We start from the raw sequence: 27847 nt of genomic DNA, 5'->3' as shown, positions 1-27847 counted from the left end.
CTTTTTCTTTTTCTTTTTCCTTTTCTTTGCATTATCGGGTCGGGTCCGTTTTGAACCACAAGTTTATAGCTCGCGATGGTTAGTTATGGCATGAACAAGCTTAAAACAAAATGACTGTTACCACCATACGTATGTCGATGCCACCTTGCTCCCACGTTCAAATCCCTCGGAGCAGTTGAGCATTTCATATAAACCAGGTAAGTTGCATTACGATGCCACCAATAATATGAAAGACTTCAAGCACAAATCGGGTAGCGTATAAGGTTTAGGTACTTCATTTCCAAAAATCAGTAGGGCTTTTCTGGCTCATCATATTGGTAAACGAGTCATCACATGGTTTTATTTTATTTTTCTAAGCATATGAAATATCTCTTCATTACTTGAAAGAACACAGATTCATCCTATTCTCTTACTTCTAATTTCTAAACAATACGAAATACATCTCTTCAGACTCTTCAATACTTGCGAAATTAACCTAGAGGTCAAGCTAGTCAGTACAATAAAGCCAAGAATGCTAATATACACCGGTGAACAACATTGGTATTTTCTGCTTCTTCTTTTTTTCTTCTTTTTTCTTTTTTCTTTATTTACTACAAGAAGAAATACCTAATATATGGTACTTAACTGTACAAAGAAGCTGCGACCTCCACCTTCCATCCAATAGTTTCTTGTGCATTTTTTTTATGGGAACATCCTGCAGGCATCTCCTTGGAACCTTCAATCTAACCTCCTCCAGAGATTTTACACAATCGAAAATGGTTAGACATCATAGGTTCTCATGAATAACAAGTAATTGTATCCTCGATTAGATTCATCAACATACGCTTTCCAAGTTCTCAACTCTTAGTAGGGTTAGCGGGAGGAGGCTCTTCGGTTGCACAGGACGGTGGAGTCTGGGGGTGTGGTGTGCTGACATTAGGCATGAAATAATCTTCATGAAGTGCACCCAGGTCATTCCATCCTACCCCAGCTATGGTAAAGAATCAAGGAATTCAGTACTCACTGTAAAGATTTTAAGACGGGGCAAATCAAAAATAACTCAAAGAAAAAAAAGGAGCAGCATCTTTGCTGTGAGGATACGTTCCGTTCGCCACATGTCTGTGATGCTAACATCAGCATCTGATAAAAGCCAGTAATCTGCATCACTCTGAATGGTAAAACAGAAAACATTAGTACTCATTGTTGTTCCTTTCATCAAAAGAACAAAAGAAACTTCAGTAGAACTGAAACAAATATTTATTAATGACGTCATTTTTTAATTTTTTTTAAACTATTAACTTACTGGTAGGAAACTATTTAAGTTGGGGCTTGCAAAATAACCAAACAGAAGGCATTATTTTACAGGTTAAATTATTCTGCTCTTCTAAAACCTATCGTTTCTTCAGTCATTTGATGTCATCACATTTTAGACATTTTTTTTTCAGAAAAGCAGAACATGTAGTTTCTGCTTGTAATAATTTTTTTTTGGAGCTCCAGTGAACGAAAAAATAACAAAACTGTTTATAACAGATTGTATCTTTCAAAAAAGCTATTATACCAAACAAATCAAGAGCCAGACTTACATCAACATCTGATGGAACAATCTTCATGATTCCACTCACAAAGTCCTGAGAGGCATTAAGATCTGAGCACATTCTATGAGCATCTTGTCCCTGCATTTCAATCTCCTTTCCTCTGCTCTCCTCTGCGACCATTGCTGTTGCTGGGTTCTCATCAAACCCTGAACTTGATGGAACGTTTGGAGGTACCTCAACACCATTAATCTCCTCAAACCTTTCTTCAAATTGACTAGAGAGAAAGATAGAGAGTCAGATTATCCGGATCCGAAATATTCAATCATTACTTACACTAGGATTGTGTCTTTATCTTTGCTAGTGCAGGGAAGACATTAATGACTACAGAAAATGCAATGATCTTGTAACCAGGTAGAATCAATGATACCTTACAAGGTAAACATCTACGGGGCCCATTGTGCTCCTTAGGACTATCCTGTACCTCCTCTGGGGATAGTCAACAGCCTGGTACAAATTAGAAAAGTCATTGAGAAATATGCATGTAAATACATAAAATGAACTTTCATCTATCTTGTCCATTCTTAAATTACCTCATCAGGATCTGGGACTTCCAGAGTGGTGCCATGTGGAGCTTTAATTGCTATTAACGTTTCATTCTGGTAGAAGCAATTACTGTATGTATTTAGTTGACTGGTAAGAGAAATTTATTTTAGGAAATGCAAGGTTGCCAACTCCAATTATATATGGTGACATTACTAAAAACAAACCTGGAAGCAGGGTAAGCCCTTGATGTCTTCCTCAGTGACAAAAAGCCACCTAGCATGGGACAAAGGCTAGATTGTATCAACTAAAATGATACCAATTATGGATACAAAATAAAGATCATAACATCACAAAAGTGAATGAATCTTGGTGGAGTAAAATGGAGGGCAATTTACTTCTGATGGTTCTCATCTTCACTGAGCTCCCTCAATCGTTCTTGCATTTCCCTGCAACAGATTTGAAGCCTCAGCACATCAACGGTTGGAAAAAAAAATTGTAATAGAGCAAATCTAGGAAAGGCATAGGTAAGTAACCTTATTTGCTCATCTAATCTGCTCTCTTGAATGGAAAGGTTTTCAATTTCTGCCTACATTAAAAGAAAGAAAACATGAGGCCAAATCCTTCACCTTCAAAAATATGCAAACATTATTTACGCTCATTTTTTTTTTTGGATAAATAATGTATATTCAAACAACGAGCAGAGGGGGGCAATCGATGTACACAGGAAATATACAAGAGACCCCTAATCCGAAAAGAGAAGAACATAAATCTAAGAATTCAGAAAAATTAGAAACATTCGGAGTAGGCCAGGCCACTCTCCATGAATACAGCGTTTATAACACCAACTTCTTCAAATCGGTCAATCCTCTCTCATATTCATCAAAACTTCGAGTGTTCTGCTCTAGCCAAATACTCCACATCACATACAAGGGAACCATCTACCATATATGCAAAGCAAGATGGTTGCCCAGTTGTCCTCTCTAACTTCCCAAACACTCGCTCACCCTGCGAGGCATAACCCAATCAACACCAAAAAGCTGAAGAAGTACACTCCATATCTCTGTTGCAACCGTACAATGTAGGAATAAATGATCGATCTAACTCTCTATCATGCTTACTCATACAAAACCATTCAATCACCATAATATTCCTCTTGCGTAAATTATCCACTGTTAATATTTTCCCTAGAGCCGCCGTCCACACAAAGAAAGTCACTCTCGGTAGCACCTTACTTTCCAAATACTTTTCCAAGGGAAAATATACTGTACCAAAGTAGACAAAACTTGATAATAAGATTTCATTGCAAATGTCTTCCTTTTCGATGGAATCCAACAAATTGTATCCTCACATCCATACCAAACTTTTTGGGAATATAGCAACTCAAAGAATCAAGAGACCGCATCCACTTCCCAATCACGCACAGGCGAATAAACAACACATTCCAATGTAGAGTACCATTTTGAAATTGCATATTCTCCGCCACCCACGCGTCCTTCCCACATGCAATAGTGAACAATTCTGGAAAAAGGATCTTCAATGGTTTTTCCCACACCACACATCATGCCAAAACAAAACTTTAGAACCATCTCCTACCTCATAACGCACATGGTGTGCAAAACCATCCCACCCCTTCCTAATACATTTATGCTCATAATTACTACACATTGGAGATAAAATGATGTATTTGATCCATCACCATCAGAATGTTATGCACATGATGGTACATATATAACAAACTCAAGTCAGGAAGCCTAATCTAACTTTTCAACAATGATGACCAACTTCACCAACTGCTCATTTTCACGATTCATGCTAAACGTGCTACAAGGGCAAGGGCAATAGCCTTAAAAGAATGTGGATTGAACTGGTGACATGCGAACAGTATGGCCAATGATTAAAAAGTCAAGGCACTAGGTGAGGCTAACATGAGGAAAAACCTGTGATGTCAACCCAAAATGGTTGGCATACTAGCACTGTTGAGTATATATTCATATAAACATATTTGCTTCACTATAGGCCAAATGTTGCCTTTACAATCAACCTAGCAGAGTTAAAAATTCACTCTCAAAAGAAAATCAAATCATACTAAAGGGGGGAAAAAAAGGGCACAAAATGTTTAAAGAGCTGTGCAGAGCCTGAGCAACCATGGTTCATGCATGACAAGAAACAATTTCTCTATTTGGCATACCTGTAAACTGGAATAATTTTCATCAGCCTCCCCTGGCTTTGAGACATCAACTCCCCTAATCAAACAATCAATCAAACTGAGTGAGTTCTCATGTGCAGTAGATAATTGATTTTCGCAATTTAGAAAACAAAATATGACATTAAACTTTCAAAAAATAAGAAAGCATTTCCATACTTCCATTGGATTCTGTTTTTGAGCTTCTTTTCTATGAGACCAATTCCTTCAAGGACATTTGTTATATCATATATCCTCCTCTTTTGCACCTGTAGCAGAAATCTTCAACTTATAGAACTTTACAACAATTGGTATGTTGAACCAGACAGAATAATGGTCACCTCTAAAGTTTCAGCAGCTTTATTTAGATCAAGAATACCATCTTCAGCATGTTTGATCAGATTGATAAATTTTTTTGTCAAGAGACCTGAATGAGAATCATAGGACATTGTTGTCACTCTTAAACAAGAAATTGGTCTATTCCACAAACAGAGCTATACTGAAATGAGCCGTGCTTCTTTAAAAATAAAAAATAAAATATAAATTAATCAACAAAGGCAGAAGTAGTAATTCTGTTACCAAGAGAGCTGTCATAACGGCAAGGGCCAGCTGGAGTGAGATTATTGCCGGAAGGAGAAGCTGCCAAAATTTAGAGAAAGTTTTGCCATAAATGCATCTTACACTTTCTGCTAGGACCAATGGAGACAGAAGGAAAGAGAAGTACTTGTGCTAATTGAGAGGATTCAGATAGTACCTAATTATCCTTTGATTTACAACAAATAATGAAAGAGATACGTAGCAGGAACATAGATATGGGAACATAGTCCTAATATTTATACTCACCAACATTTGAGACTGGAGTTTGAGGTCCAGATTTATTGCACTTTGTAAGCCTTGACGTTTTGCTTCCCTTTCCCCCTTTTACTGACATTGGTGTCTGAAGGGGACTGTTAACTACTTCAGTGAATCCAGAACCTGTTATTCTATCACCAGACTCAGCTTCATAGTCTGCTGTGTCACTCTTCCGCTTTAAATGCTAATAAACACCATTATGTTTTTGAAAAATTCAATCAGCAACATGAGCAAATACATTTGATCACAATTCAAATAAATGCAAGAATTCAAGGTTCCATTCAAGATAAAAGAATGCTAATGAAACATACAAATATGCTGGCTGAAAAAAAAAATCAACGAATTCACAGCCAGCCTAATTTTCGAGAGGCTAGATATGCAACTAGAGAGAGAAGTTAGCTTTCCAACTTATCAACTGACAGAAGTAGCAACAGCAAGACTAGCTAGTTCGGTCAACCAAAAGATCATTGAGTTGTAAATATCTCATCATTCTCAATAGCAAACTACCAAACATCTGAAATTGTTATATATCTGAGATTTCTCAATTGCAAAATCATATTAAAAATATTAATTTTCTAAGGAGCAAACTTATTTAATAAAATAATGGAAACAACTGAACAAGGAAATGCAATAAATATGGTATGATTAGTTGACAAACACGAGTATAGTGCTTCCATATAGAAAAACCTCTGATACATCCTATAAACGTCTAAAAGTGAAACCCAACCAACCAAATATCTTAAACTCTGAAAATACATATGCCTATTCAACAATAAGTCACACTTATTGTGAAACATTTCTTTGTTCTTTTCAAACTCAAAAAATACTGTGAGAAGGAGAGTCATTGTAAGAGATTCTACCAACAACAAACAGCCAGCAACACCACTTTCAAAAGTGCAAATGCATCAAATTCCACCAGCATCCGACGCCCTCAAACTGCATGATCCAGACCCCTAGGGCATTAATATTGAAGACAAATTTTGAAAGGCAAAGGATCATGCAACATTATGTCCCTTACCTCTACTACTATAAAAATGACTTAAGCTTCGCCAACGACCTCTCACGATCCTCAAAACTTTTGTCTTCACGCATATTCCTTGAATATGGGGCAGTTTCTTACGAAGAAGTTCAAAAATAAGACTTCAACCATAAGCACAGTACTTCATCATTGACAAAGGTTCCTATTACCACAGTAGTACACCATATCTACGTGAGGAGTTCAAGTTTTCATTGTAACAAGCACTATGCTGTAAGATGTCATTCCTACAAAAGACTAGCAAAGCTCAAATCAAAACCATCAGATTTGGCATATCTCATTTCATCTTATCTATGCTTCCCAATGACTGACTAACCGATCTCGGGTACAACATATTGAAGAAATAAAATTATTTGATGGCCCAAAACTTTTGGTAGCACTACTGAGCAGCAATGTCACTATCTCATAACACTTCATTGGTATATGTCAATCAAAGAAGTCTTGGAAGCACCTAACAATTACATCCATTTCCAGCACAACAAATGGATATACATCTAAACACTAAAATGACCAGACTATTGATCTGACAAACAAGTGTGTCAAAACTAGCATCAGTACTTTGAATTTTAATAAAATCAATGCAAAATGATCATGTTTAGAAGATCTTTCAGTCATTTCCATAGATAAGTAATTGAAGATTCTAAAATAGATTCAGTTTGTCCACTAGAAATTAACTCAACATTATAGATATGGGCAGGGACCGGGATACCCCAAACATTCATATCATCCAGACACATGTTGAAAAGACTTAAAGCCATGGCAATCATTATTTATAGAGGCTTAATGCTATACTAAGATGTCAATCTAAGATATTTTTCAACAGGCATGTATTCTAGAAATGTGTTCGACATTCAGACATTTCAAAATATTTGCAATCAAAATCTCTATAATGAAGTGTCGACTAGTTACAATTACTTCCACGACTGGATAACCTAGCTAATTGTATCAGCCATGATATAAGGATGTAGGTTGCATGGGCAACATTGAGATGACACAGAAAGCTCTCTAAGTTCAAAACATCTGTCAATGGGTACATATTCAGGCGAATGTGGAACAGATGAGCACCTGTAGAAAATGCATCAATGTATACAATGTTCTATAGTGAATGGGAGCGAATCAATATTTTTTTTTTTTTTTTTCTGTGATCAGCGCTTGGACCATATTTGCATCAATATATAAAATGTTCTACTATCTATGTTCAAGATGTAAACATGTAAAGAAAGCTATTTATTTAGCATCACTATGGAAAAGAGGCCGTTTTTCAATCCTTCATGATACCATGTGGTATGGATCACCATTCCAGTACACATCATTGTCATATTCCATCAGCACCTTGTAATTTTATATGAAAGGTGACACAGGATAGTACTTTGATCATTGAGAATCCGATATTCTTAGCCCAATTACCATGTCCAAAATCTTGACTATCAATTGTTTATCAATGACTCTGACACAGCTTTTATCAATAACACTAACAACATTGATGTCTCTGATAATTCCAAAAAATATTAGAACACCATAGCTCCTTATTTATGATCTCAACATACTTATCAACACATATTTAGAACATTGAATGTGCAAAATTAATTTACTTAGATGAGCATTCACTTTTTCAGATAGGTCACTCTATTGCTTGTAAGAAGATCTAGATGTAGCTGGAGTTCTACATCAAATGTGAGCTGCTTCCTCTCCAACAAGCACCAAAGAAGAGTGTCAAACTAAGAATGAGAAACTTATTAGGCAAACACTTGTGCAGGCGGCTGAGCATAGATAGCAACCCAAACAAATCAGTAACTAAGAGTTGGTCAAATATTATCATTAGAACAAGTATTAACAATTTGCAAAGGAATCCATTCTCTTGCGCAAGCATCTTCCAGACAAAAAGAGCATTAGTGGCTAACAACCTTTCTCCAAATTTGCAGATGAGGGGGGCCAACAGGATGCCAACTATCATATCATAATCATGGTTTCACAAACATGAATAACAAGAAATGTAACAATCACCATATCCACATAGTCAAACACACAATCAACCAAATGTCCCCCCTAAAAAGGCTGCAAATTTTACCGATTAAGCAAGAAATGAAGTCAGTCAAAGAACCAAACAGATTCAACCAAGTCACCGCGCTCCAAAATAGACCAATATTACCAAAGAAATATGAAATTCCCAAATAATCACAGTCCAGTAAAAGAAGGAAACAACCTTGTTCCACAATTTCCACAAATCCAAACCCCAAGAACTCCCGATCACTAATTCCAACAAATCAAAACATCAACGACTCATTCCGCTCACTTGCTAAGCAGATCCCAAGGCAATTCTCAAATCACAGACATCACTAAAAAAGAAATGCATAAATTTTACCAAAGCAAAAGTAAGAAGAACTCACAGGAGACTTGACAACGATGGCCTCAGCTCCGTGATCAGCAGCACCGCGGCGAGGATCGGAGAAGCGGTGATATTCCGCTGGAGTAGCGAACGTGGGCTTCAAAGACGAGAATGGTAGCTGCCGCCTCGGCGGCTGTTGCTGCGGCTGCTGCTGCTGCGTGATCTGCTCGAAAGGCGGCTGCGCAGACGGTGCCGGAGCTCTCGGGCCCGACATCAAGCGGCGAGAGATCGAGCTCGAGTGAGCTTTGCGGTTTGGGGGTTTTGAAAGAGAGAACGAGAGAGAGACAAAGAAAGAAAGAAGACAACTAAAATTTAGGGGAACAGAAGGGAAATTGGATGGGAGGAGTTGGAGGGAAAATTGGGGGCGGGGAAGCGGGGATCTGAGGGTGTTTGGGTAGAAGGAAAATGGAAAAGCGGGAGAGAGAAAGAGAGCAGAAAACGAGGGAAACAAAGGGCAGGAAGGAGGGAATTTGGTTCGGATATAGATGTGGAGGGAAGCACTTATAAATTTACTGGCAAAAGTTAATTGTTTTTCTTTTTTTCTTTTTTATAGAAAACAAAAATAAGTTATAAATTAATTATATAAGACTAAGGAGAAACGAGTGGGTGCCTACGTCTAACCGCTTGGTGCGTCTAGGATCACATGCGCTCTGGTCCTCCATACTCTCCTTGACTCCTAGTCTAGGCTTTTACAAAAAATGTAGAATCTTATTATGAAAATATTCGAGAGTATTACCGTTTTTATTATATTTTTTTTATAAAAAACTCATATAATAGTTTACATTTTTATGAAAAATGAGTATAACTAAAATGTTTCGTGATAATTTATATTTTAGTGATTAACGTTATAAGTATTATAGAAATTGTTATATGATGGTTATATTTTAATTATTAAGATAATTACCACATTATTTATAAAGAATTTGTAATAAAAATTATAATATACTACTGTCTTATCAAATATGGTTTAGAGTCGGTTTCAATAAGTACGATTTTAAAAATATCGTTTTTGGGATTGCCACTTTTTAAAATCGTAAAGGCATTTGATAAAATATGTTACAAAGTATTTTTTTTGTTAAATATTTGTTATGCGAATTCATGATTTTGGTTTAAATTCGCACTTTTTTTTAAATAAACACCTCTTATCCTGCTTATTAAAATCGCATATTTTTTTCTTATTTTAAATTTAAGTGTTTTTTAAATCGCAATGTCAAACGTGTTATATTTTGTGATATATTTAAAAAATGCAGATTATTTTTACAAAATCACAATCCTAACGCACCCTTAAATATAAAAGATATATATTTATGATTGGGAAAACAACTATTTAATATTATCTGAATTGAAATAATTGTATGATTAATAACTAGAGTTCTACACCGTCAAAATAACAAATTATGCTAAATTTAAATCTACTTGAGCAAATAAAAATAAAATCGTGCGGTGGGCTTCTCTTTAGCGAGATTGGAAAGGTTTGGATGCAGATAGATTTGAGTGTAGCGTATCGAAGCTCTTGTGTGGTGTGAGAAATAAGTTCTGGTTTTTCGCGGTTAGGACAAAGACAATTAAGGGGGTTCGAATCGGCGATGCGCGCCTTTTGTTAAGGGGGAATTAAAGTGGCGATTAATTGGCGCGTAATGTATCAATCGCGATTGTTTCCACTGTCACACCAACTACCCAATCAAGCAAAAGCCCTAACCAGCTTTTCCCCCCCACCAGCACAGTGAGTCACGACTCATTTAGGCGCCACTCTTTTAGGGCACCAACGCGTTTCGCACTTGCCGGGGCTCTCGTGGGCTGGGCTTCTTGCAGGCTTTGTCCACACAAGGAATATGGGCTAAACTTTGAAACCCAGTTTTTTCTTATGACCAAATTACCCTTCAATTTTCTTTTTTCTTTTTAATTTTCGATTAGAAATTAAGGATAAATTTGAAATTTTATAAAAATTTTTAAGGGTATAAAAAGGTAATTTCATCACTTTTAACATCAAAAAACTAACGAAATGAGTAGATTGCATCAAATTGAAAGTTCGGAGGGTCCAATTAAGAAGTTTCGAAATTTGATGAGAACTTTTCAAATCGTATGATAGTTCAGAGGTCCTTTATGAAATTTTCCCAATAAATAAACTCTATAACTTACTCTTCTCATTTTCCTTTTTCTTTTCAACTATAGACCCTTATTCTTGAATTCTATATTTGTTAATTGTTTCTTGAACTCTACGTGCGTTATATCATTGTGCTGAGCCGTGATTTTTTTTTTTTTAATATTTTAATAAAAAAAAAAAAAAATTTTGTCAGCATGCTATTTATCTTCACCCCATTGTGCTTGGGCTTTTTGCTAAGCATAGACTTCAATTATGTAGATTTTGCTTTTTATTTTTTATTTTTCGTAAAACAATGGGATAGAAGAACATGTTGGGAGTTTATAATGCATCTAGACCAAACAAATTACATTGTTTTTAATTTTTGCTAGGCTAAGGCCTATCTCGACCCCATTCAACAACCCAAGCATCTAGTACTTTCTAGTAAACTATATTTGGAGCGGGTAGTGTCAAATACTATAATTCTATGTAACAATTGTCTAATAATGTTGACTTGACACTCTAACTCAACATTGAACTATTTAAAAAAAAAAAATAAAAAAAAATTAACAAGGGATTAATCGAAGATGTAGTTGGAAATGCCACATCCATCTTGTTGGATGAATGCTAAATAGAATTATAATATCCGACATTTCTCATTGGGAACTGGCATACTTTTAGATAAGTAAATGATTGTCTACTTGAACAAATGGGCAAGATCCGGATCATCCAAGTTCACATCCAACCATCCACTGAAGCGCATGTATTCTAAATAATGTTCTGGTGGCTTCACAGCACGAGGGTTTCTTGGAGTAAAGCCATGAATCCTCTCAACATCTCGAGCAAGCCACCTAACATATGCAGGATCCAGAGGAGGCACAACCTTCAATAGTATCTCTCCCCTTTCTTGTTGCTTCACAGGCTGATTTCCCATGCTAAGGCTCAGCTTCAAAAACAAGTAAATAAATCAATCAACAAGAGGCACATTCTATACATTAGCAAACGAAACAAGACTTCTTGTTACACTCTACCCTCTCACACCATTGCATGGATGTAGCAACTCGTGTGGATGCATCTATTCCTTTATTAAAACTGCTACATTGACAAGATTCTTGGAGTTACAGCTAAACATTTTGGTTGATAAACATGAAGGAAGCAGAGAGATATTATGGCAATCAACAGAAAAAGCATCGAGGATGAAGCTAAGGGTTTGAGACAGCAGATGAAAAAGAGAGATGATTTTAGGCATGCTCAGAGCACAAGAATCCCTTCAACATTCTCAGATGCCACTGGCCACCGTTCATTGTATTGAACAACTTATCATGTCATTCATTGGCACCCATTTTTCTTTTTTTAAAGTAATCTAGTTTCATAAAAAAAGGAGAGGGGCACAACCAAGTACACAGGAAGTATATGAGACAAAAATCCAAGATTTCAAACCTTATGCATTGGAAATCTAGAAAAGACTACCTATTTGAATGCAGTTGCAAAGCTTACAAAATGAAGTTGCAGCTGGTTGCATTAAAGCATCGCTTCCAGGAGATTTAACTCGATCATTTGATGAATGTGGAGAAAGAATATATGATTCAAGGCATTGACAGAACTATAGAACAGAACTGGATAATGGCGAGAAATTGGCAACATGAGACAACTAAAAAGAAGGCTATATCAAGAATGACATTGAACACCTATTTTTCAAGCAAGGTTTCATCTTTCTACAGGAGCTTTATTATCTGTGTCTATGCAATGGGATACCAGTGGCATTGCCAGCATGCCATTCAAACTAAACCAAATCAAACGGAGCCCTAACTAGTGAAAAGAAAGTGTTTCAATGGAAAAAAAAAAAAATACACATCCATTAGCTAGTCTAACATGAAAAATAAAGCTAAAAATTTAGTGTCAAAATTGAGAAAAACAATGGGAGTGAGATTACCCAAAAGACACTATTGTGAGAATTCCTGTATTAATATTCGTAAAATCAAAGAAAATAATGTGTTATGCAAAGTCGAGTGATAAATGTCAGCAAAAACTTCACTATTTGAATTTTGAGCGAACCTCTAATCCTCATTAATCCAAATTCATGGGTACAAATCCACATGAACACTACCTTTAGGTTCCCGTATACAAATCCAAGTATACGGGAAGTATACAAGAGAAACACCCAATTAAGAACCCAAGATTTCAAATCTCATGCATGGGAAATCTAAGAAAGCTAAAAGAGACGATCTATTTGAATGCACTTGCAAAGCTTACAAAATGAAGTTGCAGCAGGTTGCATTAAAGCTTCACTTCCAGGAGATTTAACTTGATCATTTGATGAATGTGGAGAAAGAAAATAAGATTCAAGGCATAGACAAAATTACAGAACAGCGCCAGATAATGGCAAGGAGTCGGCAACATGAGACAACTAAAAAGATGGTTATATCAAGAATAACATTGAACACCTATTTTTGAAGCAAGGTCTCATATTTCTACAGGAGCTGTATTATCTATGTCAATGCAATGGGATACCAGTGGTATTGCCAGAATGTCATTCAAACTAAACCAAATCAAACTGAGCCCTAACTAGAGACTCTTTTATCTTTAGAAGTGAAAAGAGAGTGTTCCAACGAAAAAAAAAAAACACATCCATTAGCTAGTCTAACATGAAAAATAAAGCTAAAAATTTTGCGTCCAAAATGAGAAAAACAATGGGATTGAGATTACCCAAAACACACTAATGTGAGAATTCCTGTATCAATATTCGTAAAATCAAAGAAAATAATGTGTTATGCAAAGTCGACCGATAAATGTCAGCAAAAACTTCAGTACTTGAATTTCGAGCCAACCTCAAATCCCATTAATCCAAATTCATGGTTACAAATCCACATGAACACTACCTTTAGGTTCGGAGAAAACTGAGACAAGTAATTTGACAGGTCAAACTATTTTGTTTTCTCAAACGCATATTAATTCTAATGGTTACTCTTATATAGTTTCTCACCACTACGTTATTCTAAATGTTATTTTCTTTCCCTTTCCTGCGTTTTCTCATCACCCTATAAGAAAAACGGGATTAACAAAAACAAAAAAATATAATTTGTGATCAATATAACTTTAAAATTAATCAAATTATGTTAAACCACAATAAAATTCAAAATTTCAGTCCCCAAGCTAGTTGCGGAGAAAACGAAGGAAAAAAAAAATTGATAATGTTTAAAGTCTTGGAGCAAACAGAACTCTCAATTGGCCTAAACAACAGCAAGGGAATAACGGGAGTGAGGGACGTCAGCATTCGAATAATGAGAAAGAGCACTAACCTTGAAGTAAAATCAAGACTCGGGCTTCTTTTTTTATTTTCCTTCCGCTTTCTCGGCAACCAAACAGAGGGTTAGGAAGGCAAATTCTAGAGAGAACAAGAGCAGATATACTCAAGAGAGTCAGAGACTCAGAATCACACACCGTTTTATCAAATTTGTGATTAAGAAGGGGTGAGCAAATACCCTCCCAACCCGTCCCGCACAGGCCGGGTTTTATGTTATTTTTCTCGGATAGAGTTTTTTTTTTTAACCCGGGCGTGTTGCGGGTTATAATAAATTTTTTCCCGGGTACCCGCCCCGCTCCGCACATAACCTAACCTGAGGAAATACTCTCTCGCGTCTAAGACTAAGCACAGCCTCCATTCTCCAGCCGCCTCTTCTTTTGCTCTGTGATTTTCTTCTCCAGCCCCAGCCTCCAGACCCTCCGTCCCTGAGCAGCCGAGCAGCTGGAGCACGGGAGCAGGTATCTCTCTCTCTCTCGTCTAAGCCTAATCAGTAAGCCGCCTCTCTTCATTTTCTTCTCTAGCGCCGCTCCATCCTCCTATCCCGGAGTCCCGAAGCAGCCGTCGTCGTGCAGGTATCTCTCCCTTTAGGAGTTGTCGTCGTGCAGCCTCTACACACTGCAGTAATTTCTTGAACATTTTTTTATAATAACCCGCAACCCGCCCCGCCCCGCCACCCCGGGTTTGAAAAAAAACCCGTATCCGAGAAAAATAACATAAAACCCGGCCCATTAACTTCTCTTTCACTCTCTGTGTTCATAATTTGTTTGCGGTTTTACCCTTCAGTTTACAGAATTTGCCAATATTCGTCGATCTGGGTATGTCTTTTTGGTCAGATTGATTATTTTTACTCCTCGAGCTTCTCCTTTGAAGGGTTTGTTTAATTCTTGAATTTTTTCTTTTCTTAGTAGATTTTCATATTTAATTGTCAATTGTTGAAATTGGTTAAGCGGATCTTATTAGTAGAGATTATTTCATTGATTATGTAAGAGAAAACAACTTGGTTTTGTGATAATGGTTTGAACAGATTTTTGGTTCAGTATTTGAGAGGGAGAGGAAGGAGAAAGTGAAATGAACAAGTTAGGGTACGGGTTGAACCTGAGGCTGTCAGCACAGAAGAAGAAGCAGCAGCAGCCATCAAAGCCTCCCCGGCCGCCTCCTTTTGGATTTAACGATGAGGATGAAGATGATGTGGAGGGGGATATTTCTCGGCAGGCTAGCAAGAACAAGTCTCTCAAGGATGTGAGTCAATGCCCATTTGGGTTTGATTTCTTTGTAATGTTGTTTTTATTGGTTTGACTTGTTTTTTTGAATTTCTGCTTTTGAAGATTGAGGAGCAGCGGAAGAAAGCTTTGGAAGAGGACCCCACGGTTTTTGATTATGATGGAGTTTATGATGAAATGAAAGAGAAAGCTATTCGGCCTCAAGTGCAAGACCGTAAAGAGAGAAAGGTAAGTCTTGTTCCTTCACTCTGTTTAAGTACTTTTATAGAGCATAATTGAATGGTTTACGGCCAGAAGGTCTGGTAATCTATCAAGCAGCTAATCTCAAAACAGTAAAAATTTTATCTTTCAAAGAGCGTAAAAGTTTAAAGTCGAGCATCATAAAATTGTGGTCGTGTGTTTTATGTTTTATATGTGTATTTGATATGGCAGTTGGGGGGCGGCGGTGAGTTTGTCCTTTGAATTGTATCAATCATATGAAAAATTCTCCCTCCCAACTTCACCCTTAATGAAGGGGCACCTTTATCTAATGATATTAGTCGAAAAAGAAAAATAAAGTGGTATGCTAACTATGTAGAATTAAAGCATAGCAGCAATGAAATTATGTTGATGCATTTTGGTTTTTGTCCTTTACCTTCTTGTGAAAGACCGTTAGAATTTGATATATTCTGAAGCTTGAGAGGCATCCTCGATTTTCCTATATTTCGTGCCTAGTTTTGATACACTTCAATAGCAACAGGGCATATAACCCAGCTTTGAATGTTTCATACATTTTTAAGAGCAACGTGGTACTTAATTGAGGATTGCAGTTTGCCACTGACCTGGAAAAGAGAGGGAGGGAGGGAAGATATCTTTCTGGAGTTAGAAACTTTAAGCATCAATTTCTTTAACTAGGTTAAGGAACTGGGATTTTCTGGTTGAAGTAATGGGCATGCTTAAAGTGTTAGGGGTTAGGATTGGTCTTAGGTACAAGTCTTGCCTATACAATAAAATAAAATAAAAGGAAAATGGGCTTAAGTGAGGCTTCCTCCTTTCTGAATGATTGTTTTCTACTGAGAGGTTGTTGAGCATCCAAGCTCTTCGGTTTACCACCACCAGATCTTTTTCTGTTGTTACATCTTTGTTTTCTTCATCTCTCGCTCTCTACCATTGACATTTGGAAATCAACCTTGAAGAAAATGTACTTTGCATCATTAGGGAAGTGTTAAAATCAAATTGTCCCAATGTAATTTATATTTAATGAACAAATCCATGATTTTGAATGAGGCCATTGAAGAAGAAGTTTGATTGATTCATAATAATTGATGAGAGGCACCAGTTTAATATTGGTATTTGATGAATTCTAGCACTAATAATAATCATTCAGATTGTATAGAATCGGAGAAGGCAACAATGTGGTGGATTAGCTAATGGTCTTCGGACCAAATGACATTTTCTTCCCTCTAAAAGAAAGGAATGGAGGCCGAGATCATGGGAATTGGGATCAATCATGAATAATCAATGGGTTCTGCTAACTATCAAAAATAAATAAATAATGATAATGTTTTGTTGATTTAAAAGTGATTTTCCATAATATTATCTAAGAAATCTCTCTTTGACGTCACATGGGTCATGCCTGGAAGGTGGTAGCTTTGTTAGTGTGTTGGCGATGTCAAAGAGGTAATCGTTTAGTTAAGGATGTGTGGAGAATAGCCCCACTATGCTTAATGTGGACTATTTGGAAAGAGCGGAATGCACAATGTTTTGAAAATCATGAGAAGACGCACGAGCTCAAAAACATGTTTGTTAAGACCCTTCTCAATTGGGCTGGAGTGTTTAATGTTTCCCAGTTTTCTACCATGCCTAAATTTGTGGGTTTTTGTTCTTCTTTTTGCTTTTAGTCCGTTCTTTGTATATGTCTTGTGTACTAGGGTTACGCCCCTCTGCGTTTTAATGAATCAATTATTTATCAAAAAAAAAAAAAAGATTAGGAATATTCAAAAGCTAATTTATCATTATCAACTTTTAGAGGTAATGTGATGAATTTTATGATGGCTGATTTAAAGCTAATTTATCATTATCAACTTCTTAGATGGTCAGATTTTTTTTTTTTTTTTTTTTTTTTTTTTTGGGGTGATTTAACGCAAATTGCAACTCCATACCCTTGCACACGTTTTAGCTTTTAGCTTCTAGCTTCTAGCTTCCATGAAGTCCCACTGCTTTGGTTTCACTTCTTTGGTAACTAAGGGTAGTTTGATCTTAATGTTTCGAACCTTGATGTCATATGACTTGTGAATCTTACTATATATTTCATATGAAACCATGTTTTCTTTTTTAAAAAGTGAACGACCTTTATATTTGTGGTTTCAGTAGGAAAAGCCTCACCTCTTTACTTGTCTCAACACCATGTGATCAAACACTGAAGAGATACTTTAGTCGGTGAATGGAATTTAGTCTCATGTAGCAACATTTTGTTTCATGTCTCAAAGAGCCTTTTTCCGAATAAATTCAGCATTTGTTTTTAATTCTGAAAAAATAAATTGGAGCAATTATTTTTAAATTTCTTGTTCTTCATAGATTTGGTTAAATGGTCGCTGTGCTTGCCAAAAAAAAAGGTAATTAAATAGTGGTTGTAACTGATCAACATGCTCGTTTCTGTTGCAGTCAAGATATATTGAGATTTTGAAAGAAAAAGCAAAAGAACGTGAGCAATACCGTGAGGTAGTGTTTGAGCGAAAAATTGCTAAAGAGAGAAGCCAAGATGACCACCTCTATGCAGACAAGGACAAATTTGTCACGCGTGCTTACAAAAAGAAACTTGCAGAGCAGGCAAAGTGGCAGGAGGAAGAACGTTTGCGTGAACTTCGGGAAGAAAAGGAGGATGTATGTCTAACTTTTTCCAAGTCTTGTTGTGATCTAACTTCAGTTTTGATTGACAATTATGATCACATTGCTTGTTTTGTAGTACTTTTGCCCTGTGATGAACTGAAGATTGCCAGTTTAATTTATGCATCTAATTCTTGCGTCCTCTTGTGACTTATATTAATTCTTTTTTATTCTGTTTGCTGCACTCTATATATATATATATATATATATATATATATATATATATATATATATATATATATTTTAGGCAGATGGCATATGGATGTTTAAATGTTTTAGTAGTTGGATTCCAATATCTAGGTTGAGTTTTCTCCAACCATGGTAGAATGATGCAGTCAGCAAAAAGTTCTCAGAAAAACTAGATCAAAGATTTTTTTTTTTTTTTTTTCTAAAAAAAAAAAAAATCGAAAAAATGGTCTAGTTTTGATGTGGGACCTAATTGGCTACCTTCATAAGCTACTTTAGGTTGGAAACCTGCTGCTTCAGTTTTAATTAAGTTTTACTTAAGTAGGGATAATCTGATAAACCTTAGATTTTCTGGAATGGGCTGTACCAAAGGCTCATGAGTCTTATTTTAATTTTAAAGTCTTTTTCTAATTTGTTTTAGTAGTTTCCTGCTCTATTTAGTAGTTCTTTTTCTTTTTAATTAGGAATCCTAGTCTATATAGGAAAATGATTGAGAATATGCTTAGATAAAGGCTTTTATGTAATTTGTCAAATTCAAAGAGATTTCTAGTAGTGTTCTTAAAGTTTTGAGGGTATAATTGTTTTCTCCTTCCTGGATGTGATTGCCTAGACTTTTTCTTTTCTTTCTCTCCTTTAATTCATTGTTTTAATCCCAGGCAGTTATTAAATTGTTTCTAGATTCAATATTTTTTTCTTTGGTAACCTATCCATTCCCAAGTCCTTAATCATCAAACCCTATCCAAGAAGCTTTAGAAAACTTAGGGAAAAGCCAAATTTAATCCCTAGGTTTTCATACGATTTAATTTAGTCTCTAGGTTTTTAATTTCAATAATTAGATCCTTAAGGTTTTCCTTTGGTTTTAAATAGCTCCTCTTTCAACATTCCATCTAATTGACTAACGGCATGACATATTAGACCAATCAATTAATACCAGGTAGCTCTCGTTTGACACTCATGCACTAACTGTACATGTGACATAACACACTTACTTCAATTAGAACTGCATTATAGAAAGGGTTTTCTGTGCATCTTTTTCCAAAAATTCTTCAACTGGCTCACTCACATTATATTTTATGATGTCATTCCGCGAGGGGATCTTAATCCTATTTGTTAACTTTATCCTTTGGGTGGTATATAATTCCTGAATGTTTTCAATTGTAAATGTCAAGGAATAGGCTTTCAGCATATACTGATAATTTTATTTTTGGGCTGATTTAAAGGTTACAAAGAAGAAGGACTTGAGCGATTTTTACTTCAACCTTGAAAAAAATTTCGCTTTTGGTGCGAATAATGATGAGTTGAGGAAACCAGAGAAGCAGGTTGAGTCAAGGAAGGCGGAGAGACAACCTGAGTCAAGGGAGCTTGAGAAGCTTGAAGAAAAAGGCTCCATTGATACATCAGATAAAGGTCAGACATCGGACAACTCAAATCCACCTTTGGAGGCTTCGGTTGTGGAAGAAAAACATGGAGGTGAAACTTCCACTCTGCCTAGAAGCTTCATGTCCTCAGATACAATGCCAGTTACCAACACTTCAGTTGAAGAAAAAACTTCAGGTGAACAACCATCATCAGAACAGCCAAAGCCTAACCACCATAAGAGAAGTGGAGATGCTGTGGCTGCAGCAAAAGAACGCTATTTGGCACGGAAGAGGACTAAAGAACAGTAAAAGCTCTCTCTCTCTCTCTTTCTGATCATGTCATGTGAGTTTTAAAATCCAAAACAGAATTTCTTCTCATTGTAATCTGGAATACCTGGTGAAGCATTCTCTCAGGATCAGATTCTGTGTCTGTACATCTTGGCCTTCCCATATGGGGAGGAGTCTGATAGTTTTATGATTGATTTGATATCTCAAGTATCAGGCCCAACAATCCAGAAGGAAGAACATAAAAAACCAAGATCTTGATCTCTAATGTTAATGCTAAAACCGATTGTATTTAAGCAGCCTACCAGTGACCTAAGATCATCATGTTCATTTTTAGAATGTTATTAAATTTGTAAACCCGTGTGAAGCCAAATAGCATGTGTATCCATTGGTCTCGATTTGATTCATGATCCAGCACTCTGCTTAAGTTGCTAGATCCTCATTATAGATCTTTCTATTTATACAACAAAATTATGTAGAGAGAATTTTTAAATAGATTGGGATCTCCTGAAATTTCTGCTGCTCAGTTGTTTCGGGCAAGGGGGGGATTGCACCCCTATTTCACTACTTGGCCAAATTCCGAATTCAGGAAACTCCATGGAATTCTAGTTCTTTTTAGGCTCCACAAAAAATATTTTCAATTTTCTTAAAATCATTTTTTGGTGTTTGATTCGTACAGAAAATAAGCGACCGGCGAAAAATAGCCGGTGACCTCTGATTGACGTAACTTTTGGGGTGGATCATTATTTATATAAATATTAAGGTTGACTATCATAGATTAAGAGTCTGTTTAGGATTACATTTGAGAAATCGAGTTTTTAAGTCAAAAAAAGCTTTTGGACAAAAGCTTCATTTTTAACTTTTTGCCAAAAGTGCGTTTTTGTCGTTTTTAGGTTTTTTGAACCCTTAAAAGTGTTTTTAATTTTTTTACCAAACGAGTATTTATTTATTTATTTTTCAAATGGATTTTTTGAGTGTTAAAAACACTTTTAAGCATCTTTAACGTAATTCTAAACATGCTCTAAGTCTGTAAGCATTTTATATTCTTTTTAAAATTTTTTTTTAAAAAAAAAAAAAACAAAAGAGCTCAATCTTGATTCTTGAGGAATGCCGAATGAGTAATCAGTTACCAGGTGTATACAAACTTATGTTCAGATCAGTACAAAGTTAAGTAATATAATTGAATTGAAGCAATTCAGTTCCAAAAGAATTGAAATTGCCTATTGCATTATATTTTACCCAAATCGAATTTTTTAAATCCCAACAAAATTCTCAAGATACCCTCGTTTTTTTTTTTTTTAGAAAAAAATATTTAAATTTTTTGCATAGATTGAGACATGAGTATTTTTGTAAATATTGTTAAATTCGGACCAACACCTTAATCTTTACAATTTTTTTTTTCTTACAACAAATAAGGGCATTTTGAAAATTTTAACCTCTTAGTTAGGACTTAGGAGTTAATGAAAAATCCTAATGAAGGTGTGACATTGAAACAATTGAAAGATGGATACACTATAGGGAGGACATTTAAAAAATTGTGACAATTCAGACGGGTTAAAAGTGAAGTTTTCCTTAAAAAAAAAAAAAAAAAATTGTATTCTCATTGTTTAGGTAATTGGTCTCCCATCTATATAGTACTCCACGTGATCATCCCTAATTAAGAAAATAGCAAAGAGCTTTTTCTCTCTCAAACAGCACAAACGCAAATGAGCCATGGCTGCTTCTTCTCTTTTCCTTTGCTTCCTCACTCTACTCCCTCTCTTATTCCTCATTTCTTCCACCACCGCCATCCCACCTCCAATTCCATGCCAAAACCTCAACTACTTAGCCTCCTCCTCTCTACGACTCTAACCAGAGCCTACCAACTCAAAAATCCCCAAAATCACCACTACCACCTCCACCCCCCACCAGGCCACCACTAGGCTAAATGAGATATGTTAGAATTTAATAAAAACTTTATATTTTGCCCATAAAAGTTCATGCGGCAAGATGTCACATCATTTTTTTTAGAGGAAAAAAGACAAAAACAAAAAGAAGATGACGTGACATCTTATCCCAAGGACTTTTATGAACAAAATATAGAGTTTTTATTAGATTCTAGTATATCTCCAAAAAATATGATGCGGCATCTTGCCACAAAATATATGATGTGGCATCTTGCCATGTCATATAAAATACTGAGTTGACTTAAATATGTGGCATAAGGAATAAATGTCACGTTTTTAAGTGGAGTGACATGGAGCTCCGTTAAAAAATTGGACAGAACTTAGATGGAAGTATCAAATTAGTATTTCACCGAACAATATGTATCATATATGACACTTTTTTAAACCGAAGTGACTATTTGATTTTAGCGCCAACCACGTGTACCCTTCAAACAATTAATAGCCTATGATATTATAGAAATTGATTATTATTTTTAATAGATAAAAGAGAAAAAATGAGAGTGACGTCGGTTCTCTTCAGTTTGGTCTTTGTATTCAGTATTCAAATTATTTCCCTCGCAGAAAACAACCAAAAACCTTCTGAAAGCAGTGAAGCTTTTACACAATCAAATGAGAACTCAAAGGTACAAGAATTCTCTTAACCATCAGCTCCCGCAACTCTTGCGCCTACTCGTGCGACATGTCTCAACCCAACAACAAAACCTCTCCTCAAAACTGGTTATCTTCTACGACCCCTCAGCGCAACTGTCTTACATGGAACTATCTCAGAAATTCTACGAAGCTATGAAAGCCTGTGCATCCCTCAAGTCCACACCCATTGCCCAAAAACTCCATGCCAAGCTCATATCAACCGGCCTGGATTCCTCCATTTTTCTCCAGAACCATCTCTTGCACTTGTACTCTAATTGCAATTTGATCAATGACGCTTGCCGGGTTTTTACCAATATTGAGCATCGTAATGTTTTTAGTTGGAATACGATGATTAGTGGGTTGGTTGGGTCGGGTCGGATGAGTGAAGCAGAGAAGATGTTCGAGGAAATGCCTGAAAGAGACCCTGTTTCTTGGACTTCGATGATGTCGGGCTATTTCCATAATGGGCAACCGGAAAATACTGTAAATATGTTTTCTTGGATGATACGGGATGGTAACTGTGTTGATGACCCATTTTCCTTTACTTGTGCAATGAAGGCTTGTGGTAGTCTCGGCTACATCAAGTTGGCTCTTCAATTGCACGGTCTTGTGGAGAAATTTGATTTTGGAAGCAGCATGTATATGGCTATTCAGAATTCGATAATGGATATGTATATTAAGTCTGGAAATGTGAGTCATGCAGAGAGGGTGTTTCTAAGAATCCCTGACCCGAGCTTGTTTTGTTGGAACAGTATGATTTATGGTTATTCTAAACTGTATGGCGTAGAAAGCGCTCTTGATTTGTTCAACCAAATGCCTGAACGTGATTACGTGTCTTGGAACACGATGATTTCAATCTTCTCTCAACATGGCTTTGGGGTTCAGAGCCTTAGTATGTTTGTTGAGATGTGGAATCAAGGTATTAGACCGAATTCCATGACATATGCCACCGTCCTAAGCGCGTGCACTAGTATATATGATCTGGAATGGGGTGTCCATTTGCATAGTCGGATTATTCGCATGGAACCAGCTGTTGATGTTTCTGTGGGTGGTGGTCTGGTTGACATGTATGCAAAATGTGGATGCTTAGAATCTGCTAGGCGGGTATTTGAGAGCTTAATGGAACAAAATGCAGTCTCGTGGACTTCTTTAATCAATGGATATGCACAGTTTGGGCTTGAAGCAGAAGCTTTGATACTGTTTAATCAGATGAGGGAGGCTCCTGTTGCCTTGGATGACTTTACTCTTGCAACGGTTCTTGGGATTTGTTCTGGTCAGAAGTATGTTTCTATTGGGGAGCAGCTGCATGGATATACAATCAAGAGTGGAATGGATTACTCTGTTGCTGTAGGGAACGCCGTTGTTACAATGTATGCTAAGTGTGGAAATGCTCAGAAAGCAAACCATGCATTTGAATTAATGCCAATTAGAGATATAATATCATGGACAGCGATGATCACCACATTCTCTCAGATTGGTGATATTGAAAAAGCTCATAAATATTTTGATAAAATGCTAGAGCGGAATGTCATAACGTGGAATTCAATGTTAAGCACATATACTCAACATGGCTTTTGGGAAGAAGGTCTCAAGTTGTATACTGTAATGCAAAGGCAAGGGGTTAAGCCTGATTGGATCACTTTTGCTACTTCAATTAGTGCCTGTGCTGATTTAGCAATATTAAAACTTGGTATCCAAATTGTAACTCAAGCTGAAAAATTAGGGTTTTGTTCTAATGTTTCAGTTGCAAATAGTGTTGTTACTATGTATTCCAGATGCGGACGAATTGAAGAAGCACAAAAAGTTTTTGACATGATATATGAGAAAGATTTGATCTCGTGGAATGCGATTATGGCAGGATATGCTCAAAATGGTCAAGGTAGGAAAGTAATAGACATTTTTGAGAATATGTTGAAGATGAAATGCTCACCTGATCATATAAGCTACGTATCTGTTCTATCGGGTTGTAGCCATTCAGGGCTCGTACCAGAAGGAAAACATTACTTTTATTCCATGACTAAAGATTTTGGCATCTCTCCTACATCTGAGCATTTTGCTTGTATGGTGGATCTGCTTGGTCGGGCTGGATTACTGGAGGAGGCCAAGAATTTGATTAATGGGATGCCTTTTAAGCCAAATGTTGCTATTTGGGGGGCTCTGCTAGGTGCTTGTCGGACTCATCGCGACTCAAAATTAGCAGAATTTGCAGTGAGGAATTTGCTTGAATTAGAGGTGGAGGACTCTGGTAGTTACATCCTTCTAGCAAATACGTATTTAGATTCTGGGAAATTAGAAGGTGTTGCAGATGTGAGAAAACTGATGAGAGAGAAAGGAATCCATAAGATTCCGGGCTGTAGCTGGATAGAGGTTAAAAACAGGGTACATGTGTTCACTGTAGATGACACTAATCACCCGCAAATGAAGGACATTTACAGAATGTTGGAGGAAATCATGAAGAAGATAGACGATACAGGAAGCTACATTAATGCATGTAGCTCTCTTCATTGTCAGGGTTACCACAGTGAGAGGCTTGCTGTGGCTTTTGGCTTGATTAGCTTGCCTAATTGGATGCCTATCCAAGTAATGAAGAATCTTCGAGTTTGCAATGATTGTCACTTGGTAATAAAGCTGATTTCTCGTGTTACCTCAAGGGAACTTATAGTGCGAGATGGATACCGATTTCATCATTTCAAGAATGGATTTTGCTCTTGTGGAGATTACTGGTAATCTGAAGGTACGGAATTTGTATCTAATTATCTATTACTTTTATGGATATAGATTTCTTTTTTATTTATTTATTTTAAATTTTACTAAAAAAATATTTATATAGTAAAATCAGTTAATTCTGAGTTGGATATATTGTTTTTGTAGTCTTGGTACTTATGAAACTCCATCCAGTTTAAAGTAATGGAAATTGAGAAACTAAATTTGCTAGTATGAAAATGCTGAGATGAAGCTACCTCTCTTTTTTTTTTTTTTTTTTTTTTTTTTTCTAAAAATGGTAGGCTGGGGAGACCAATTGTGGCTATCCTACATGGCGTGACCATAGTAGCGCCTACCTGCTGGGAGTCGCATAGGAGGGGTCTATAAGAGCACCTACTTACAGGAGCACGAGCAATCCTCTTTCTGTCCTCTTTCTGCACTTTCTACACCTTGTTTCTTTTTCATGTTCCCCCGCTTAGAAGCTGAACTGAAATAAATTGCAATAATTAATTTACTCAAGATATCTGGAGTAAACTAGAAAGACCCTTTTGCTTAGTAAATTTTACATATGTATTTTTTATTGGTTTGAGCAACGTGTTGGCGGTTACTCATAAGTAGATGCCCCATAATAGATCTTGCCTCTTAAATTCCGTATGTTGGTTAGAATAGAGTAATTTTTACAATTTCACTTATTTTAGTAAGGTGCTTAGGCTTAAGAGTTGGTTTGGTAAGTTAAAAGTAGAACATTCTTCCTGATTTTTACATCTGCTTGCTTTTCTCTCTGTTTTTTATTTTATTTTAATTTGATTTAGGGAAATTAGGGAAGAAGCAACCCATAGGCTCTCTAGCCCTCAAGCTCTGCTCTCCATACTCTTCTTGGTTTTCATGACGGTGTTTGTGAAAGAAATTTCTGTCCAGGTGGGAAGAACACAGCTCGGAAGGATGTAAGTTAACCCTAAAAGAAGTAGTTCTTCTTTTTGTTTGATTTCTTTGTAACATATTTGGTTTATGCATCTTATTTTCCTTTTTCAAGATTGAGGTGCAGCATAAGAAAGCCCTAGAAGAGGATCCTGAGTTTATGATTAAATGAAAAGGAAAGCTCTTATCCTCTTAGCACTAGATCGTGAAGAGAGAAAGGTATCATGATCCTTTGTTTTTACATGCATTTAAAAGAAGCACACTTAGATGGCTCCTGAGAGCACGTAAGGAAAAAAATTGCTTATTAATCAAGTGGCTGACCTTAAAACAGTTGCCAATTGGAATTTATCAAGAAAGTTAAATTTTTTTATTAGAATATGGTAATATGATTGTTCCTGAAGAACATTAAATTAAGGGTAAATTACACTTTATCCCCCCAAACTACTACTCCAGTTGCAATTACATCTCCAAACGTTAACTCATTGCAACTCGCCCCTACGAACTACCATTTTGTTCCGAGTGGGTCCTTGGGTCGATTTGGGGTGTTGACTTTGGATGGAATCCGTCAACACGTGCAAGTCACGTGACACAGAGCCCTATGAATTGATAGAAATGTCCCGGTTTGAGAGTGGAAATTTTATAGATGCTTGTGACCGTCCCAAATGTTTAAATTTTGTGTTGCTTGCCGAAATTATCATCATTTATCAGATGGGAAATTACTAAAACACCATGCATTATTGTTTAGGGTTTTAAAATCAAGATTTTTTTAGCACTGTTAATGAAGGGCCAAGTGAATTGACCAAAAGGACCTCGTCGATTCAGATAAAAGTACGCATGTAGCCTTAAATTTGTCTTGATGGACTAAAATGCCCGTGAATCTGCACCAAAAATTACAAAAAAGCTAGTTTCTTTTCGTTTGGACTAAACCACTTCAACTGACACCTTCGTTGAACCACTGTCTTCATCCTTCCCTGGTCTGAAACTCTTAGTCATGTCTTGAAGTTCCACCAACATTCCAAAGGCTGTATGTGGGGTTGGTAGCAATGAAAACTTGGTTCTTAATTGGATGTAGACCAATCATCAGGGTAGATGCATGTTTTTTAAAAGGGCCTTTCAAAGGTCAATTGATGAGTGCTGTCGGGAAAGATGTGAATGACAATATGTACCCAATTCCGAAGCTGAAACTAAGGACTCGTGGTCTTAGGTTTTTGGGGATGCTCATGGCAGAACTTGGCAGAACTTGGTCCAGGTCTACCACATAGGGGGAAATTTATTTCAGAAGGGCAGAAGGTAATTAAGTTTACTTGGGTTGATTTACCCTATGTTTAATGCATAATATAATACAAAACTTACTTTGTATGTGTTGTCTATGTAGGGGCTGATACCAAGTTTTAGTGACATCATACCTATGGTGGACAACTGAATTTGTGTAAGACATTTATTTGCAACTTTAGCGATGGTCATAGAGGGAAGGCCTTGAAGGACAACCTATGGCCAATGACTTCAGCATACATAGATGCGGAGTTCAATGTGGAGATGGAAGAGTTGAAGCGATTGAGTGAGTCTGCATATAACTATCTTTCGAAGATAGATCCTTCATTGTGGACACGATCTTGGTTCAATGATTACATCAAGAGTGATCTCTTGGTGAACATGTCTCAGAGTTTCAATGCATACATCCTAGAGGCTCAGGACATCATTACAATGATTGAGATCATTAGGAGAGAGCTGATGAGGAGATATCAGCTGAAAAGAGATGGGTTCAAAAAATGATGGCGACACATGCCAGCAATAGCTAAAAAGTTGGATAAGGCTAGGTTAGCATCATGTGAATGTGTC

The 27847-nt window shown here is 36.5% G+C and overlaps 4 protein-coding genes across 9 annotated transcripts; 2 read left to right on the top strand and 2 right to left on the bottom strand.

Moving 5' to 3' along the window:
- Positions 1–53: 53 nt before the first annotated feature.
- On the bottom strand, positions 54–8979 carry E2F1 (E2F transcription factor 1). Its single transcript, XM_059573929.2, has 14 exons — positions 8515–8979; positions 5083–5275; positions 4819–4878; positions 4581–4666; positions 4420–4508; positions 4246–4300; positions 2591–2643; positions 2453–2503; positions 2282–2330; positions 2105–2170; positions 1942–2018; positions 1563–1788; positions 1081–1147; positions 54–970 (listed from the first exon to the last, which is right to left on the bottom strand). Exons 1-14 carry the CDS (start codon positions 8725–8727, stop codon positions 837–839), a joined length of 1419 nt encoding a protein of 472 aa, XP_059429912.2. The 5' UTR covers positions 8728–8979; the 3' UTR covers positions 54–836.
- Positions 8980–11060: 2081 nt separating this feature from the next.
- Positions 11061–14045, bottom strand: LOC148583991 (aspartyl/glutamyl-tRNA (Asn/Gln) amidotransferase subunit B). Of its 2 annotated transcripts, none has more exons than XM_088519233.1 (2): positions 13893–14045; positions 11061–11528 (listed from the first exon to the last, which is right to left on the bottom strand). In XM_088519233.1, exon 2 carries the CDS (start codon positions 11525–11527, stop codon positions 11291–11293), a length of 237 nt encoding a protein of 78 aa, XP_088375359.1. In that variant the 5' UTR covers position 11528; positions 13893–14045; the 3' UTR covers positions 11061–11290. The 2 variants fall into 2 exon arrangements, with proteins under 2 accessions (XP_088375359.1, XP_088375358.1); XM_088519232.1 differs by having other exon boundaries at positions 11061–11539; positions 13893–14041.
- A 167-nt stretch (positions 14046–14212) lies between these two features.
- On the top strand, positions 14213–20178 carry LOC132163606 (uncharacterized). 4 transcript variants are annotated; one of them, XM_059573955.2, is made up of 5 exons: positions 14213–14355; positions 14922–15136; positions 15223–15345; positions 17761–17979; positions 19389–20178. In XM_059573955.2, the coding sequence occupies exons 2-5, from the start codon at positions 14966–14968 to the stop codon at positions 19833–19835; spliced, it is 960 nt and encodes a 319-aa protein (XP_059429938.2). In that variant the 5' UTR covers positions 14213–14355; positions 14922–14965; the 3' UTR covers positions 19836–20178. The 4 variants fall into 4 exon arrangements, with proteins under 4 accessions (XP_059429938.2, XP_059429937.2, XP_059429940.2 ...); XM_059573954.2 differs by having other exon boundaries at positions 14213–14469; XM_059573957.2 differs by lacking the exon at positions 14213–14355 and adding an exon at positions 14502–14712.
- Positions 20179–22341: 2163 nt separating this feature from the next.
- Positions 22342–27466, top strand: LOC132163321 (pentatricopeptide repeat-containing protein At2g13600). Of its 2 annotated transcripts, none has more exons than XM_088519115.1 (4): positions 22342–25121; positions 25912–26034; positions 26124–27298; positions 27384–27466. In XM_088519115.1, the coding sequence occupies exon 1, from the start codon at positions 22367–22369 to the stop codon at positions 25112–25114; it is 2748 nt and encodes a 915-aa protein (XP_088375241.1). In that variant the 5' UTR covers positions 22342–22366; the 3' UTR covers positions 25115–25121; positions 25912–26034; positions 26124–27298; positions 27384–27466. The 2 variants fall into 2 exon arrangements, with proteins under 2 accessions (XP_088375241.1, XP_059429550.2); XM_059573567.2 differs by having other exon boundaries at positions 25903–26034.
- Positions 27467–27847: the final 381 nt, after the last annotated feature.

The sequence above is a fragment of the Corylus avellana genome, chromosome 8 (genome assembly GCF_965113065.1).
Source record: "Corylus avellana chromosome 8, dhCorAvel1.hap1.2, whole genome shotgun sequence".
Taxonomy (NCBI): domain Eukaryota; kingdom Viridiplantae; phylum Streptophyta; class Magnoliopsida; order Fagales; family Betulaceae; genus Corylus; species Corylus avellana.
This window is presented reverse-complemented; position numbering and strand designations above follow the sequence as displayed.

Excerpts from the sequence above, each read along its gene's own strand:
- E2F1 (XM_059573929.2), bottom strand. The coding sequence starts at position 8,727 with ATGTCGGGCCCGAGAGCTCCGGCACCGTCTGCGCAGCCGCCTTTCGAG. Across the intron at positions 4,509-4,580 it reads AAGCTGCTGAAACTTTAGAG|GTGCAAAAGAGGAGGATATA; the intron begins GTGACCATTATT and ends TTTCTGCTACAG. Across the intron at positions 2,331-2,452 it reads GAAGATGAGAACCATCAGAA|GTGGCTTTTTGTCACTGAGG; the intron begins GTAAATTGCCCT and ends GTCCCATGCTAG.
- LOC148583991 (XM_088519233.1), bottom strand. The coding sequence starts at position 11,527 with ATGGGAAATCAGCCTGTGAAGCAACAAGAAAGGGGAGAGATACTATTG.
- LOC132163606 (XM_059573955.2), top strand. The coding sequence starts at position 14,966 with ATGAACAAGTTAGGGTACGGGTTGAACCTGAGGCTGTCAGCACAGAAG. Across the intron at positions 15,137-15,222 it reads AGAACAAGTCTCTCAAGGAT|ATTGAGGAGCAGCGGAAGAA; the intron begins GTGAGTCAATGC and ends CTGCTTTTGAAG. Across the intron at positions 17,980-19,388 it reads TTCGGGAAGAAAAGGAGGAT|GTTACAAAGAAGAAGGACTT; the intron begins GTATGTCTAACT and ends GCTGATTTAAAG.
- LOC132163321 (XM_088519115.1), top strand. The coding sequence starts at position 22,367 with ATGAGAACTCAAAGGTACAAGAATTCTCTTAACCATCAGCTCCCGCAA.